Source organism: Xyrauchen texanus, chromosome 23 (genome assembly GCF_025860055.1).
Source record: "Xyrauchen texanus isolate HMW12.3.18 chromosome 23, RBS_HiC_50CHRs, whole genome shotgun sequence".
Taxonomy (NCBI): Eukaryota; Metazoa; Chordata; class Actinopteri; order Cypriniformes; family Catostomidae; genus Xyrauchen; species Xyrauchen texanus.
In genome coordinates, this window is record NC_068298.1 from 42,089,812 (window position 1) to 42,108,500 (window position 18,689).

The window sequence follows — 18,689 nt, forward strand, 5'->3', positions numbered from 1 at the left end:
TACACAACAGTCCAACGTGGTTGGATTTCAACACAGCAAACTCTCATTTGTGATAACAGTAATATACATTAATAGCTTGAGTATTATTAGCAACAATGAGCGGACTCGGCGGTCCATCAACTGTACAAACAATAAACTTGATCCACAAGAATAACACACCTAAATATTCTATCTCTGCCCAGACGTTAACCTCTTACTTGGGTCGCGTGGGGACACATGTAGAACGTGTGTTCATCCATCATTTGACTCCGACTCGGTTCCTCGAGGCTCAGGTGATGACGGGAGACCGTTTCCTCACTCTGTCGGCGGGCGGTACGGCTGCTGATTCTCGGCGGGCTGGCAGAGAAATCAGCGATGTTAACTTGATTGAAGAGGGAAGGGGATTCTTCTTTCTTCACTTCTGCAGGCAAATGGATGAAGATGCGGATTGCTCGGCAGTCTCCTTCGGATCCGTTAAAGTGTTCAGTGGAACACAGTGTAATCTCAACTCGTCCAGCAAGATGGAGATTGTATGGCCGCAGTTTCAAGTTGTATGTTACTTCCTTATGCAACGAAGCAACACCTGAGAGCAGCGATGAGCTGCGTCTATGCACGGCAAGCATAGTCACTGGAAGCGAGGTACAGAACGATTTTCGAGTTATTTCTACTCCTGATGACATCATAGTTGAGGTGCATTCTGTTGAGTGCCTGATCCAATAGGAGTTGAGAGTTCGAACCTTTGTAATTTCACACAGTTGTAAAGTGAGCAAGGCTTCTTGGGATTTTTAGTTGGTTTTGTAATCCCTTTGTTTGATTTTAGCACGGTTTTTATTAGTAAGATTTATGACTTTGTTTTTGTGGGCCTACCTTTGTCTTGTATCCGAATACATGAGGCCCAACACCATGATATTTCCTGTGTGTATGTTTACGGTTTATATTTTTTTAAATCCAGTACTTGGAATTCAGGCAGAAGCAACATGATTATTTATATAAATATTTTTTTTTTTGCACAAATAGACCCTCACAGCTATTGCAATGTGAAATTACTTGAGAAGTCTGACCCACTTTTCATTCAAACACTTGTGTGTGTCATAGGAAATTAAGGCTTTATGAAGCAAAGTTTAAACCTAAATGGTTTCTTACAGTGGAAAATTTTTGTGTTTACTACACGTTTTCCTTAACTATACCATTGACAACTGTTTAAAGGTATTTTTTAATTTAAAATATTTTGTCCATTTTCATGATCTTTAAGAGCAGAACATTTTACTTGTCAAATTCTCTCTTTGTATTCACACACCTGTAAAAGTTTTTGTGCATTGTCAAGGTTAATTCAATTTCGGCAGCTTGAACATTAACATTTCTCATCAAAATAGGTTCCTCTAATTCCCAATGTACATAAGGAAATTGTTGACCCAGTGTTCTGTGTACTCTGTCTGTCCTTCACTCTTCGGGCTCAGATCTCACAGCCTCATGTGTGGAGCAAGATATCTTGTGGTGAAACTGCAAACTTTCCTGCAACTCTGGCCTGGACAGACGGCACTTGAACTCATCAGTGGTAAAGTAGTACATGACTGGATCCAGACAACAGTTCAAGCTTGCCAGACACAGTGTGATGGGATGTGTATGAAGCACAGCACTCTTAAAAGCACAACTAACAGTAAAATTGGATTTGGCCAGAAAGTCTAAAGGGAAAGTGATGTGATAGGGAACGAAACAGACCAGGAATACAGTAGCACAGCTCAAAACCATCTTGAGAGCCTTGTGTTTTTCCCCAGAATCTTGCAGAACACTGGTTTTCTCACGCAGACTTGCTGCGGTCAACCACGTGCAAATGACCACCACAGACAACGGAAGAAGAAAACCCATGATTTCTGCAACCGTCACTAGGGACACTCCTAACACCATATTCAGTTGCATCATTGGTAGTTCAGAGAAGCAGTGTAGAGGAGTGGATGGGTTTCTTCTTAGAAGCGGGAACGGTAGGCATCCTAAACACACAATGAACCACCCAGCAACGCACCAGCTATGATTCTGCTGTCTTTTTGTTGCACCGCAGTGCAATGGGTGGATAATGAGTCGACAGCGTCTCACGCTGATGCATGCCAGGAAGAAGATGCTGGCGTACATATTGACATACTTCAAATAGAAACAGACCATGCAAGCAACCTGACCGAAAGGCCATGACTCGTTGAGATAGTAGTAAATGCGCAGAGGTAACGACAACACCTGCAGCAGGTCAGCAATGGCCAGATTGATCATGAATATTACAGCTTTTTTTGTCTCCTTCACGTAGGCATAGAAAACCCAGAGAGCAAGAACATTGCAGATCAATCCAGGAACGAGAATGACTGTGTAGAAAATTGCGTAGATTTTATGCTGATATTCTTGTATTGATGTTGTATTGATGCTGCAAGAGATGTCGTTGGCATTCATTTTCATGTCATTTGACTGGAATATCCTGTATAATTCATATTGTTTGTTTAATTTAACTTTCTTTGTGCTGTAGATCCGAGATGGAAAAACTTCTCAAGTTCTCAGTCCAAAAATCCGAAACATTCATGATCCACTGTGTTGGTCAGTTAAAACAAGGTTGTTTAGAATATCCTTGACAAAATCCAACAATTTGCCATCTGACATGGTTACATTGATGAACACACGTATATGTTGTTTTTCAGCATGAGGGTTGGCATTTGAGTGTGTCCAGCTCTGGAAAACAGCATAAGAAGTTCTAGTTAGATGCAGCATGGGGGTGGGGGTTATGTTCTCAACACAGAATTTGCATTTCTGACATGCTCAGTGTACTTGTAAAGAGTGACATACTGTACTACTGCTTTTTTGCATGTTGTTTTCATATTCATTTTCATATTCATCTAACATGTGTCTTACATCCACACAAAAACATGTGCAGCTCACATTTCACCCAAAAATCGAAAGAAAGAAAACAAATGTATATATATTTTCTTATAGTCAAGTCAAGTCAAGTCAATTTTATTTGTATAGCGCCTTTCACAACACACATCGTTTCAAAGCAGCTTTACAGAATATCAGCATTAACAAACGATAAAACTGTAATGTCTATAAAGTCGATTAATCATCATTGTGTAATTTAGATAAAATACGATTTTTAATAGTGTTTAAAAATAATTAAATGATAATTGTATTAATAACCCCAGTGAGCAAGCTGTAGGCGACTGTGGCAAGGAACACAAAACTCCATAAGATGTAGATTAATGGAGAAAAATAACCTTGGGGAAACCAGACTCACTGTGGGGGCCAGTTCCCTCTGGCTAACATTATGAATGTAATGTAAATATTAATTATGTATATGTAAAATCATGGTTTAAAATTATTAAACTAAGTGTTAAGGGTCAGTGATTAAACATCGATTGTGTTTGAACTGTAAGATTAATGACCAAAGTCTTTGAAGTCCATCTTGATTAATTGCAGAAGTTCACATAGATGCAATTGTCCTTGTTAATTGGCTGATGAAGGCTTTTGTTGGCAATAGTTAGTCTAAGCATTTCATTTCAAGATCGTAGTCCATAAATAGACCGAGGTGATGCAGGTTGGAGTTGGCATCATTTCATCCTCTGAAGTCCGTCATAATAGATTGAAGTGATGTTTGGCTGGCACGGGCTGCATTTAGTCATCATCATTCTGCGACATGTAGCAGTGGAGTCCAACATGAAGCAGGAATGGTGCTGGATCCAGCCGGTTCTGGTGACCTCAGGATAGGAGTCAAATAAAAAGATGTAAGCGTAGATGCCATTTAATTTATTGCAGAGTTAGAGATCATGCTCAATGTTTCTGGTTTCTGGTTCCGGCAGACCCAACTAAAGCAGCCTAATTGTGGGTTGGAGGATAAATTAGGTGTATGCCTGGCTAAATAGATGAGTCTTTAGTCTAGACTTAAACTGAGAGAGTGTGTCTGCATCTCGAACAGTGTTTGGGAGACTATTCCATAGTTTAGGAGCCAAATATGCAAAGGATCTTCCTCCTTTAGTGGACATTCTAGGATATTCTTTAGTGGATATTCTAGGAACTATTAATAGGCCAGAATTTTGCGATCTTAATGAACGTGTTGGAATATAGCGTGGTAGAAGATCAATTAAGTACTGCGGAGCTAGACCATTCAAAGCTTTGTACGTAGTTAACAGAATTTTAAAATCAATACGGAATTTAACAGGTAGCCAATGTAACGATGATAAAATGGGGCTAATATGATCATATTTCTTGGTTCTCGTCAGCACTCTGGCTGCTGCATTTTGAACCAATTGAAGTTTATTTATTGATCTTGCTGGACATCCTCCCAGTAATGCATTACAATAAAGTATAAAGTAAATCAAGCCTATTGTAGGACCTTTGTGATTATTATTATTTTTTGTATTAATTTTTTTGATTTGTGACATTATTTACACAACAAATTAAGCACAACCTACCCCCAAATTGTATTTCTGTAATGAAAACGATTATTGACTTAATGGTATTTACATACAGGTTGGCATTATATTTGTACTGTTTAATTTATCCTAAATTAAAAAATATATATATATATTTTTTTATTTAGCATAAATTAAATAAGTATTTTGTTTACTGAAATAGGACATGGCATGGGGTAGACTGAGGTCCAGTTGTGACATGGCATGGTGCAGTCCGGGGTTCAGCTAAGACATGGCGTGGAGCAATCCGGGGTTCGGCTAAGACATAGCGTGGAGCAGTCCGGGGTTCGGCTAAGACATGGCGTGGAGCAATCCGGGGTTCAGCTAAGACATGGCATAGAGCAGACTGAGCTTCAATTGTGACATGGCATGGACCAGGCTGTGGCATGGCTGTGAAGTGGCATGGAGCAGGCTGAGGCGTGGCTGTGACGTGGCATGGAGCAGGCTGAGGCTTGGCTGCAATGTGGCATGGAGCAGGCTGAAGCTTGGCTGCGATTTAGCATGGAGTAGGCTGAGGCTTGGCTGCGACGGGGCCTGGAGCTGACTCTGACTTGGCTGCGATATGGCCTGGAGCTGACTCTGGCTTGGCTGCGACATGGCCTGGAGCTGACTCTGGCTTGGCTGCGACATGGCCTGGAGCTGACTCTGGCTTGGCTGCCATGACGTGGGGCAAGTTCGTGGAAGGTGGAGCCGTGGATAACTGGGAAACGACCTCCATGGTCGTGTACATGGGCAGAGACTTGGAGAAGATGCCTGTGGTCTGGAACACGGGTAGTCTCAGGAGCGACCTCTGTGGTCGTGGGCATGGGTAGAGTCTCGGGAGCGACCTCTGTGGTCGTGGGCTTGGGAAGAGTCTTGGGAGCGACCTTTGTGGTCGTGGGCATGGACTGAGTCTCTGGGGCAACCTCTGTGGTCACAGGCATGGCCAATTTCAAGTAGAACTCAGCACAAATCCCCTACAACTAATTGATTGTGGCAGGGTGGAGGGCGGGGCCGGGTGCGTAGGATCACGACCCGGCCCCGCCCTCCACCCTGCCACACTGATGAAGCATTCAGTAGCATGCCAAAAGCTGCATGTCAGAAGTGTGGAGTAGCAGGTCCCCTGCAGCTCCTGACAGAACACATCAAGTGTTGTGGTTTTATTGATATTGGCAGTGACGCTAATCTTGATAACGGTGAGCTTGAAGAGAAAAAATTTAAGAATTCTTCGTTTAAGCTTTTGTTAGCATACAATATAGTATTAAACACCAGAAAAAATTCAGAAACAGTTTGTTTGAAAATAACACCGTTGTTCTTGCGTGTAACTTAAATTTCTCAACAGCAGCTATGCAGCAGTGTCCTGTCTGCACAGAAATGTTTCCCACTGGCTTCATTGAGGTACACACGTCTTTGTGTGGGGAAAGGTCTCCGTTTACTTTTTATTGCTGATGTTTTTTTTTATGTCATCAGCAGTTGTCTTACTCTTTGTTTTACACACAGTGCAAGTGTAACACACATATAACTTTTATGTGGGTAGTGCAGGAAATGAAGTGAGGCATGAAAGTACTGTCAACGAGGAAGAGCCAGTGGCAATGCCTGGACCATCCGGAACTTGCGTAACAGTTACAGATCGTAGGTGCTGCTCAGGGTTAGAAGTGGTGTAGGAAAGTTAAGTAAGGTTATGATGCAGTACAAATTGACATGTCACAAAGTATGGTCAGCTCTTGATGTAAGCCATGAATTGTTTACCTTAAAAAGCTACCTTGGTATGTATCATAGTAGTAATTTATTATTACAACAATTTCAGTGCCAGAGTGGTTGTCCCATTGACTCACGTGTGTTCATATATACAGTCAATGAACAAGTTGTTAATGTTACTTTGTTTTTTGTCTAAGTAAGGCTTTATGGCTTTATCTTGTGATTTGAATCCACAGTACATTTTAAAGTTTTTTTTTCTACAGTCAAACATAAATAATGAAACAACTATATTTAAAAAATTCTCATAAGGCTGGTTAACTATCAGTGACACTACCAAAGCCATATCTCAGTGTGCGAATAATTTTCTGTATATTCATGAAATGGAGAGTCCCTTACTTCTCAGCATGGACATCAGAAGAAGTCCTGCTGAACAGGAAATGGCCCTTATCTCCTTTTAAAAGCAAACTAATGTGGAATGGGCACGACCCCTGAATTACAGATTTGAAGGTTGCTCCAATTTGACGTTACAGTTGTCAAAAATGTATTCAAGTATTTCCTTCATCTTTATTCTTTCGAACCTTACATTGTGTTACAGGAGATGCTGCTATTGGAGAGGGTGTAACTCACTTTTTTTTGTCAACATGCATGGAAAAGCTAAAGTCTGGGTTTTGCATAAATTTTGGTATGTATGTTATGTGTATGGCATCCTTGCAAAACTTTTTATATCCTTGTATAAAAAATTATTATACCATGTATCTATTACAAGTTTATCGTTACCCTGAGGAAGGACCTGTTTTCTCAGGGACAGGGCACGCTCTGGCACCTGCACACAGACCTCTGGAACCTCCACGTCTGGCCCCTGGACAGGACACTACCAGGCAACTTCGCACTGAAGTGGACTTGTTTGCGAATTGATGTTCTTCCTGGGCTGAAGACCCACAGAGGTGCGCAGTTAAAAAAGCCCGACTTTTGCAACACATGGACATCGGAGCAACCAGTGTTTGTGTCTACCATCGCCAGACACTACTCAAATATAAGACTCATGCAAAAACCAAGCTGCATGATGACCTGCAGGAGGCGCTACGCGTACTCGGCTTGCTGCGCAGACCAGGCCTCCAGCCCTCGGCGTCGCCTGATGCCGGTGGCCGGGGGAGAGGACGTCGTAGCGGTGTGCGAAAGCGAAGCGCGGAAAGAGGGCGGGGGTCCATGCTAGGCTAAAAACAAACCCTAGCCGGCCGGCTCTCCCGTCTATCCTGCTCTCAAATGTTTGCTCCTTGGACAATAAACTGGACTATATCCGACTCCAGCAGGCTACGCAGCGTGAGTTTAGAGACTGCTGCGTCTTTGTTTTCACGGAGACGTGGCTCAGCGACAGAGTTCCGGATGCCGCCATTCAGCTAGACGGGCTCGCCTCGTTTCGTGCCGACAGAAATACAGCTCTCTGCGGTAAGACTTGCGGTGGTGGCTTGTATGTTTACATCAACACGGAATGGTGCAAGAACACTATGCTAGTCTCTAGTTACTGTTCATCGCTGTTGGAGCTTGTGACTGTTAGATGCAGACCTTTTTAGCTACCACGGGAATTCACCACTGTTTGCATAACCGGAGTTTACATTCCCCCCAGCACTAACGCTAAGGAAGCGCTCTGTGAACTGTATGGGGCTATGAGCGAACTGCAGAACGCTCACCCCGACGGACTGTTTATTGTCGCCGGAGATTTCAACCATGCAAATCTCAAGACAGTGCTCCCTAAATTCCATCAGTATGTGGACTTTGCAACGAGAGGGGCGAACACGCTTGATCTTGTTTACACAAACATCCCAGGCGCTGCCGGGCGGAGCCCCGCCCCCACCTCGGCTACTCAGACCACATCTCTGTTATGTTAATTCCAGCATACAGACCGCTCGTCAGACGCACAAAACCGCTTCAGAAGCAGGTGAAAATCTGGCCAGCAGGAGTCATCTCTGCGCTTCAGGACTGTTTTGAGTGTACTGACTGGCACATGTTCAGGGAGGCTGCAACATATGGCGATTCTACCAACTTGGAGGAATACACAGCATCAGTGACCAGCTACATCAGCAAGTGCATTGATGATGTCACTTTCTCCAAGACCATCACCACACGCTCCAACCAGAAGCCGTGGATGACTGCGGAGGTGCGCACGCTGCTGAGGTCCCGAGACTCCGCCTTCAGAGCAGGCGATAAGGCAGCCCTAAGAACAGCTAGGGCCAAACTGTCACGGGCAATCAGAGAGGCAAAGCGCGCACACGCCCAGAGAATCCACAGTCACTTCCAGGACAGCGGTGACACGCGGCACATGTGGTTTCACGCGGCGCATTGCCATTTTAGCTTGGCCTAGCAAAAAGTTCAAAAGCTGACACTGAAACCTGTGTCTCCGGACATATTTAAAAACTCTAACAGAAAATGTTTCACCAAAACAAATAAATTCTGTAGTACAATAAACGAAGACTTCAGTCTAAAACATTGCATAAATGCATGGAACACAGTCGCTCTCTGCAAACAAAAAGGACAACCATGACTAACACCAGGGTTTAAAACTGAAATAAAAGCATTAACTGCAACTGCCCCATGTAGTATTCTCCACTGTAAATCACTTATTTTCTTAGTTAATGGTGACTTGTACAGAGCTCTCTCTGGGTTTATGCCCTCTCCCATCTGTAGGATGGTACGCCAGGGAGTATCCACTTTATTGTCTAAAACTTTTATTCAAAGATTTAACACAACTTTTATACAAGGCTTTTCCAGAAGCCGGCTCTAAACCCAATAGTGACACATTTTCAGAATACAAAAAAACACCTTTGCACTCTTCTAAATTAGGTGATAACAGCAGATTAGGAAAATGATCCCCGCAGTTCGGAATGATGGATCCCTCAGAATAGTCCTCCAGCAGTTTACACTCTTCCGTAGTAAGAGCAGACCTCCACTTTTCAAGGAGTTTAGCTACTACACGTGTTGATCGAACGCCCAGATGTTCAGCTACCAGATCAACATTCTTAAAGTCTGTTCCCGCTAGCCGTACTAGATGTCCAAGAGATATTACACCAGAACGGAGTAAAATTCCTTCAAGTGCTGGGAAAGGTCCTTTACTTGATATGTCCAAGCGTGAACCATGAATCAAAGGTTCTTGTAACGTCCAGTATAAGGAACCTGCATTATCCAGTTTTTGCACTATAAACAAAGTCCAAACTTTAAAAAAATTACGATAAAAACTGGGTAACTTGGACAAGTCCATCTTTTTAGGGTTCAACCAGAACAAAGACTTGTCCAGGCCTAATCCTTCAAAATTCTGCAGAATTGTGAAAGCTATTGATTTCCAGCTTGAGTCCACTGGTCCAGTTAAAAGTCTCTGTGCAAATTGGAGTCGGAAAGCTGCTATTCTGCTCTGTAAATGTATAAGTCCATGCCCTCCCTCTTCCTTGGGCAAATACAGAACAGCTTTTGGAACCCAGTGCAGCTTGTCCCAAAAAAATCTGTTAAAATTGACTGAATTTTTAACAAAAGACCTAGTGGAGGATCAACACAAATTAAGCTGATGCCAGAGAGAAGATGCTACCAGGTTATTAATAATCAATGTACGCCCTCTATAAGACATTTTGGGAAGTAAATACTTCCATTTGTCGAGGCGACCTTTTACTTTTTCAACAACCCCTTCAAAGTTTTTTTGTACAGTCATTTCACTTCCCAAAAACACTCCAAGGTATTTAAAACCTACCTTAGTCCAGGTTAAACCATCTGGGAGGGTTGGTTCTCCACTTAACCAGTTCCCAACCAGTATGGCTTCACTTTTAGACCAGTTTACCTTAGCAGAAGAACACATTTTAAACTCTTTTAATATTTTAAGCAACAAATCCACATCTCTCTGACAATTAATTAAAATAACAACATCATCAGCATATGCTGATAGATTAAATACATTTGGACAATTTGTAATATACACTCCATGCAAATCTGTTCTTAACTTGTTTAAAAGAGGCTCTATTGACAAAGCATAGAGCATACCAGACAAGGCACACCCTTGTCGAACACCTCTAAAAATTTTGAAAGGGGCGCATAAGTCACCATTAACTTTCAATATACTTTCAACATCACAGTACAAAACCTTTAACATAGAAACAAATTCAGGATTAAAACCAAATGCAGCTAAAACATTCCATAAATAATCATGCTCAACTCGATCAAAGGCCTTTTCTTGATCTATTGACACCAGACCAAAATCTAAGTTGAGACTCTTACCATAATCTAATACACCCCTAATAAAAGAAATGTTATCAGAAATTCGTCTACCAGGTACACAATAGGTCTGGTCAGGATGGATTACTTGTTCCAAAACTTTGCCCAATCTTTTAGCCAGAACCTTGGAAGAGCAATTTATAGTCACTGCACAGCAAACTCACGGGTCTCCAATTTTTAATATCATTCAGATCTCCCTTCTTAGGCAACAGAGTGAGAACCGCTCTACGGCAACTTATGGGTAGCCGCCCATTGGCTAAACTTTCCCCAAGCACCTCTAGCAGATCCGGTCCCACCTCAGGCCAGAAGGCCTTGTAAAAGTCCACTGGCAGTCCATCGACTCCAGGCGCTTTGCCACACTCCATACTTTGGAGAGCTCTTCCCAACTCCTCCAGAGTTAAAGCTTTGCTGAGTCCAGCATTAGCTTCATCGGATAACTGAGGTAAATTATTAAGAAAAACATTACCATCAGTTTGTTCATGTGTGAGTTCACTTTTGTACAGTTCTTCATAAAAACGAATTGCTCTTCTTCGAATGTCAGAAGGGTCTGACAACAAGGCTCCAGCTTCTGAGCGTAAGGCATGAATAAACCTTCTCTGCCCGTTTTTTTTCTCCAAATTAAAGAAAGATTTTGAGGGTGCATCCATCAATTCTACACTCTGAAAACGTGATCTGACCAGAGCTCCTTGTGTGACTGTGTCTAGAAGATCAGCTAAAGAATTTTCCTTTTTATGAATATTTCCAAAATGGGTCAAATTTCCTGTACTATCAGCAATCTCTTGAAGTTCTTATAATTCTTTCTCTATAATTTTCATTGAACAGGTTATGTCTCTCATGAAGTTGCAAGTATATTGCTGGCACAACTGCTTAATCTGTACTTTTGCAATGTCCCACCACTGCTGTAAGGACTTAAAAGAGGATTTTGTAGTTCTAATAATATTCCAAAATTCTTTAAAAATATCCTTAAAATGGTTGTCACATAATAAATTATTATTAAAATGCCAGTAATCTCTTTTTGGTTTAATGGAGCTCAAAGACACAACACACTGTATTAAGCTATGATCAGAAAAGCTTACTGGAACAATTGAACAGCTTCTGAAAAAACTAAGCTGGTGTTTGAAACCATAAAACCTATCTAATCTTGCTAAAGAAATTAAGTTATCATAAGCATGAGCCCATGTATATTGCCTCTGATTACCATGAAAATTTCTCCAAACATCAACAATCTCATGTGATTTCAATAGCTGAATGAGCCGTTTTTGTGAAAGCATATGCGGTTCAACATGATTTCGATCTAAAATGTGCTCAGTGCAATTAAAATCCCCTCCTAAAAATAATAAATCATCAGAATTGCAATGACATAAAACATCACTCAGTGTATCTAGAAAAATCATTCTTTCTAATGCATTATTTGGGACATACACACATATAAAAACAAAAGAATGATTTTCATAGGAAGCTATAACTTTTAAAAGTCTACCTTTTATAATTTCATCTACCTGATAAGACCAGGGATTAAAGTTCTTAGAGAATAAAATGGCAACTCCACCACTAATTGTGGTCAAATGACTTAGAACAGATAAACCATCAAATTCTCTTGCCCAATCAGAAGAATTTAATACATCAGTATGCGTTTCTTGAGCAAACAAAACATCAATTATCTCAAATAAATGAAATCTTTAACCTTATATCCCTTGCCCCATTTATATTTAGAGAAGAAACACAAAATTCTCCCATAAATGTGAAGAGAAATAACCATAGCAGATACAGCCGAAAGAGAACACACAGTGAAAGATTATATTTACACATTATCTTTACTAACATTTAGTCCAGGTTGTACATTCAGTTTAACAAGAATTTTCTTCAGACGATACACTTCTTGATTAGTGAAACCTCCATCACTCCTGAAAGCCTTTACTTTTTCAATAAACTGTAACACGTCAGGGAAATATTAATCAACACGAACTTTTCTCGCATTTTTTGTCACTTTAAGAAAAGACTTTATGTCTTCTGCACTGTAAGACCGGCTGGGGAATCCACTCTGAGGTAAACTACATAATACACTAACGTTACATTCAGAAGAATCGCTCTCATCCTCTGTATCAGTCTGACTCATGCTACAATCATCTATTCTTTTCGAATGTTTACCAACATCATGACGTTGTTTTAGTCTCCTCTTTTGAGGCGCTTTAAAGGCACAATCTTCCAAATCAATCACAGAACAGCGATTTTCCCCCTCTATACCGGCTAAAAATTGCTCAAATGCAGCGGCAGAGCCGTCACTGTTCTGCGACTCGTACACCTGACCGCTCACCGTGGATACTTCCTCCTCCTCCGCCTCAGCAGCACCTACACTCTCCCCTTCAGTAGTCTTATCTACCAGCACAACTTCTTTTGCTCTTTCAGTGTTTGTTACTGCTAACGTTACCGATTTTTGAGCAATACTTGATCCAGGCACCTCAGCATCAATAGGTAATACAGCGGCAACATTCTGCATTTCCTCATCACGAACAACGTTATTTACACTCTCCCCTTCAGTAGTCTTATCTACCAGCACAACTTCTTTTGCTCTTTCAGTGTTTGTTGCTGCTAACGTTACCAAATTTTGAGCCATACTTGTTCCAGGCACCTCAGCATCAATAGGTACAGCGGCAACATTCTGCATTTCCTCATCACGAACAACGTTGTTTTCCTCACTATCAACTGGTAGAGGTATTTTTATTAGTCACATTCAATTTGACTGGACAAGCGCGGATAAGATGACCTGTTTCACCACAACCGAAACATTTCATAGTATTTGTTGTGGTGAAAATGACATAGTTAAAGTCGTCATGACGAAAATTTAGAGACAGATCTAATTCGTCCAGGTTGTCTTGAAGAACCATATAGACATAACGCCTAAATGACACAATATGCTTCAAAAGTGGTGACTTGCAACCAATTGGAATCATTTTTATGGGAGAAACCAATTTACCATAATGAGAAAGCATTCTGGTCAATATTTCGTTTGAAATAAAAGGCGGCACATTAGAAAGAGTCACTTTTTTAGAAGGAGTAGAAAGAGGAAGCACTTGGGTAAAAATACCATTAAGCACTACTCCAATTTCTACCAACTGGTTCGCTAATTCAATTGTCTTCACAAACACAACAATAGCGCTGTTCATTCGAGACGCAGACAGAATGTTCTCAGGCCCAATCACTTCTCCTACAGCCAGGCTACAGTCTTCTATACTAACCGCTGAGTCTATTTTCGTACCATGACGGCGCTTCAAAAAAATCAAACTTCCCGCTACCTGGGCCAGCCATGCTCCCAGTACAAAAAAAACCGGGAGCTGAAGCCCTAGGACAATTAAACACCTCCTTACCCCACGAATAAATAAAAAACAATCCCTAAAATTAAATCTCCAAAAGAAACAAAAAATACAAAAGGATAGAAAAATAGATCACTCGTACCTGACACACACGCCAAACACTCAGCGCTCCGCCCACTCACTCAGCAGAGAGAGAGAGAGAGAGAGAGAGAGAGAGAGAATTAACAAACATACACTTTACTCAAGACATTTAGCAAAAATTAATTCACCATCTCTAACAAAGCACTACATTTTTTTGTGATTCCATACATTTTCAAATTCCTCTATATTCTTCATAGTTTTATAAAATAAAAAATCGAATTTAATTCTTACTTCTATTAAACTCTTAAAAACTTGTACTACATCCCGACCAACATCACCATCTATTTTTTCCTTTCTTGTCAGATAAATAGCCATTTTCGCTTTTCCAATAACAAAGTTAACAAGTTGCCCTTTTTTTTCACTTTTTTTTTCCAGAACTTGAAACCAAATATGAAACCAACCTTGGAAAACATTACTTTAAAATCCACAAACATGAAATTAAGCATCAAAAATAAATTAAGCCTGTCACAATGTACAAAACAGTGAAAAATAGTTTCCCTCTGATCACAAAAAGGACACTTGCTATCAACTGCTGAATTAATTATGCTAACAAACGCATTTACAGCAACAATACCGTGCAGTATTCTCCACTGCAAATCCCCATTTGCTTTGGTCAATGGTGGCTTGTGCATACTCCTCCACACAGGTTTACAATCATTCTCAACATCAAAATGAACAGCCCACGGCGTTTCAGCCCGCACTTTCAATTTTTCCTTATTTAACATTTTAACACCTAATTCATACAACTTTTTTCCATTCACAGAACAAAAATCCAACCTTTCCAATCTTTTAGTCCCAAGTAAATGATGAGAACTTTCCTCTTCAGTAAACTTTGGTGAAATGTCCATGTTTGGAAAACTGTCATTAACTTCTGGTACAGATCGTCCACTGTCGAATTCCATAATTAAAAACTTGTCTTCATCATTCAGTTTTCTTAACATTGTCCAAAAAACGAACCACCACTCTCTGTGACTGGATTCCCAAGCATTGTGCCACAGCATTCAAGTTATCAAAATAATTTCAAGCAACCTCCAGTTGTTGTCTTAAGGTGATCATTTTTGCTGTTACTAAAATTTTCATCATTCCAAGCATTGTTTGTCTAGCAACATCCAGTCTTGCACCTTTAACTAAAGGATCTTCTAGAAGCCAATGAAGAGATGACACAGGCATAGTCCTTACAGTTCTTACTAATGACCATGCTTTTAGAACACTATGGTAGTATAAGGGAAGGCCTTTTATGTCTCCCGCTTCAGTTAATCCAAAAAAATACTTTTATTTAACCCCAAACCTCCTACTTTTTACAAAATAAAACTTTTTGAATAAACTGTAATCTAAACGCTGTTTACGGCTTTCTAGATGCAGAAGACCTTGTCCACCATCATCCCTTGTTAGATATAACATACATTGTGGTACCCAATGCATCTTCTTATTCCAAAAAAAATCAACCATTAAAGCCTGTATTCTTGACAGAAGGCCTGCAGGTGGCTCAAGTACTGCCATAATGCCGCTACCAAAATATTAATAATTAAGGAGCGTCCTCTATATGACATTTGTGGCAATAACCACTTCCATTTTTTAAGTTTTCCTTCAACCATCTCTATAACACCATCCCAATTTTTCATCATAGTTTGATCATCACCCAAATAGACTCCCAAATATTTAACGCCCCCTGTAACCCATGACAGTCCACCTGGTAAATCTGGTTTTCCTTGAGTCCACCCACCTACTTCCAGTGCAGTACATTTAGACCAATTAACTTTTGCTGAAGATACTTTACCATACCTCTCTACCAGCCCTTTGATTTTTTTCCACATCACTACCCTTTACAGCTACCATTACATCATCCGCATAGGCAGATAGACAAAAACTCTGTTCTCTAGACAAAGACACCCCTTCTAAAATATCTCTCAATTTACATAAAAAAGGCTCAATTGCAATTGAATACAACATACCCGACATTAAACAACCTTGCCTGATTCCCCTTTTAACTTTCAAAGGAGCACTCAAGCCACCACTGACCTTCACAACACTTTCAATGTCACCATACAATACCTTAACCATTTCAATAAAAATTGGAGGAAACCCAAAGAAATCAAGCACATTCCATAAATATTGGTGTTCAATTCGGTCAAAGGCCTTTTCTTGGTCTAATGAAATCATGCCAAATTTCTGGCCTGTTAATTTTGCTATATCAAAAATATCTCTAATTAAACCAATGTTATCTGTAATCGATCTGCCCGGTACACAGTACGACTGATCCGCCTGTATGATTTGCTCCATCACTTTTCTCAAGCTGTTGGCCAAAGTCTTCGATAAAATCTTAAAATCCACACAAAGCAAGGACACGGGCCTCCAGTTTTTGATTTCTCTGAGATCTCCTTTCTTAGGTAACAGGGTCACAACTGCCCTCCTGCAGCTCAAAGGCAGCTGTCCTCTGACAATGCTGTCACAGAAAACTTCCAACAGGTCATTGCCTACCAAATCCCAGAAAGCTTTATAGAAGTCAACCGTTAGACCATCTAACCCTGGAGCCCGACCACTTTCCATGCTCATTAAAGATGTACGCAATTCTCCCAGAGTCAGTTGTCTCACCAACTATTCTTTTGCCTCCTCCTGCACTTGAGGTAGGCCTCCCAGAAGATCTTGTACTAGCTCTTGGTCCTTGTAAAAGTCAGCAGCCCTCCTGCGCACATCAGCAGTTTCAGTGAGCTCTTGCCCATTGGCTGACCGAAGACAATGGATGATTCTACTTTGTCCATTTTTATTTTCCAAGCTGAAAAAAAACTTGGATGGAGCATCCATTTCAGAAAAATTCTGAAAACGAGACCTGATCAATGCCCCCGTGCTTTACTACCGAGCAGATCTCTTAATTCCGCTTTCTTTCCAATGAGGGAATTAACTTGATTTCCCGTAGAGTCACATACATTTTGAAGCTCTAAAATATCATTCTCTAATTTTTTTAGACATATTCTGGGTGACATTGAAATTGTACACATAGTTGTTGTATTTGTTTCTTTCCCAAATCCCACCACTGTTGTACACTTGAAAACATTGCCTTTTTATTTTTCCATTCCTTCCAAAAAAACTCTAAACAATTCTTAAAATGCAAATCTTGCAACAAAGCACTATTAAAAATCCAATAGGCACTTTTTAATTTCAAAAACTTTTTAAATACACTTGCTATCACCATAGAATGGTCAGAAAAACACACAGGACTAATACAACATGTTTTTACAATTTGTAATTGATGTTTAAAACAATACAACTTATCCAGTCTTGCCATTGAAACTACACTTTCCCTTATCTGTACCCATGTGCATTGTTTAGTTTTACTGTTCAAGTTTCTCCACACATCCACTAAATCATTAGTTTCACTAAAACGATTCAACGACAACCTGGAAGCTGTATGAGGTTCTAGATGATTTCTATCTAAATCCATCGCAGTACAATTAAAATCCCCTGCAATCAGGAGATAATGGTCAGGATCACAATTTTGTACAGTGTTTAACAATGTTTCTAAAAACAGCAATCTCTCAGCTGCCATAACTGGAGCATACACATTTATTAAAACAAACATTGTAACATCAAATTTTGCAATAACTTTTAAAAGTCTGCCTTCCACAATTTCCTCCACCTCATACGCAATTGGCAAACAATTTTTGCAAAGAAGACTCCTACACCAGCACTTGTACTGTTTTTGTGACTAAAAATAGCCATACCCTCCCATTCTTTTCCAATTCACTTCATTTATTATGTCACTATGGGTTTCTTGAGCAAATAATATATCTACATGTTTGTTTCATTTTCATTAATTGAAACAATTGACTCCTTTTCTTTATATCTCTTGCTCCATTCAAATTTAAAATTGCAAACTTCAAATCAATCATAAATAAAATGTAAAGAAAACCAAGCATAAACTGCAAAAAAAAAAAACTAAAAGAAACAACTACTATTATAAATTCCTGTTTTCTTTTCAGTTAAATTGTATCTGCACGCAATTTTTGTAAAAACATTTTCAATCTATGGAAATCTTGACTTGATAGTCCTCCTCCTCCTCTTTCTCTCATTAAGAAACGTGTTGACTCAATGAAAATTTTACGATCCGGAAAAATCATCAATCACCACATTCCGTTTGCCTTTTGTAATGTTCAAAAACCGTTGTACCTTTTCGAGACTGTACCCGCTAGGCTCTTGACTCTCATTCAGAGACACCATAGTATCTGAGGGCTCTCTTTCACAAGAACTGACCACAGAAGCATCCGTAGATGAGTCATCAGAACTGTCCTCCGAACTATTATCTTCCCCATCTTTTATTGACTCTTGGCTATTCTTCAGTTGTTTCTTTAATTTTGACCCCACTTCACTTTGTCTTGCTTTCCTTTTCACTACAGGGATTTTAAATACTAGTTCTTCATCCTCCATCATTATTCTTTCCTCATCTATTGTATCTTCTATCACGTCTTTTATCATTTCACCATCCAGTACCTTTGGATCAATCTCATTTCTCTTTTCCTTAGCCTCAGTACTTATTTCAGTGTTTGCACTTTCACTAGATTTTTGTGTACCTAAGGTTGGTTCTGCTTCCTTTACAGCCTGAATCACATTTTGTTTATTTACATCACTTTGGGGAACATTGTTTTGCTCTGGAAAAAACCGAACTTGATGTCCTACCCCCCACACCTGAAACACTTCATCGTCTCAGTTGTGGCAAAAATCACATAGTCAAAACCCTCTACTTTAAACTTCAGCACTATATTTAATTCCTCTGCATCCCCCTTCAGAATCATGAAAAGTTGTCTACGAAAAGACACAACATGTTTCAAAAGTGGGGATTTGCAACCCAGTGGGATCTTTTTTACTGCCGAAACTATTTGCCCGTGTCTTGCCAATT

General features: G+C 40.2%; 1 protein-coding gene across 1 annotated transcript; it reads right to left on the minus strand.

Annotated features, from left to right (window-relative positions):
• Positions 1–718: 718 nt before the first annotated feature.
• LOC127617078 (probable G-protein coupled receptor 174) lies at positions 719–2,640 on the minus strand. Its single transcript, XM_052088958.1, has one exon. The coding sequence runs from the start codon at positions 2,416–2,418 to the stop codon at positions 1,420–1,422; it is 999 nt and encodes a 332-aa protein (XP_051944918.1). The 5' UTR covers positions 2,419–2,640; the 3' UTR covers positions 719–1,419.
• Between the last annotated feature and the right edge of the window lie 16,049 nt (positions 2,641–18,689).

Coding starts and splice junctions, on each gene's coding strand:
- LOC127617078 (XM_052088958.1), bottom strand. CDS start 2,418: ATGAAAATGAATGCCAACGACATCTCTTGCAGCATCAATACAACATCA.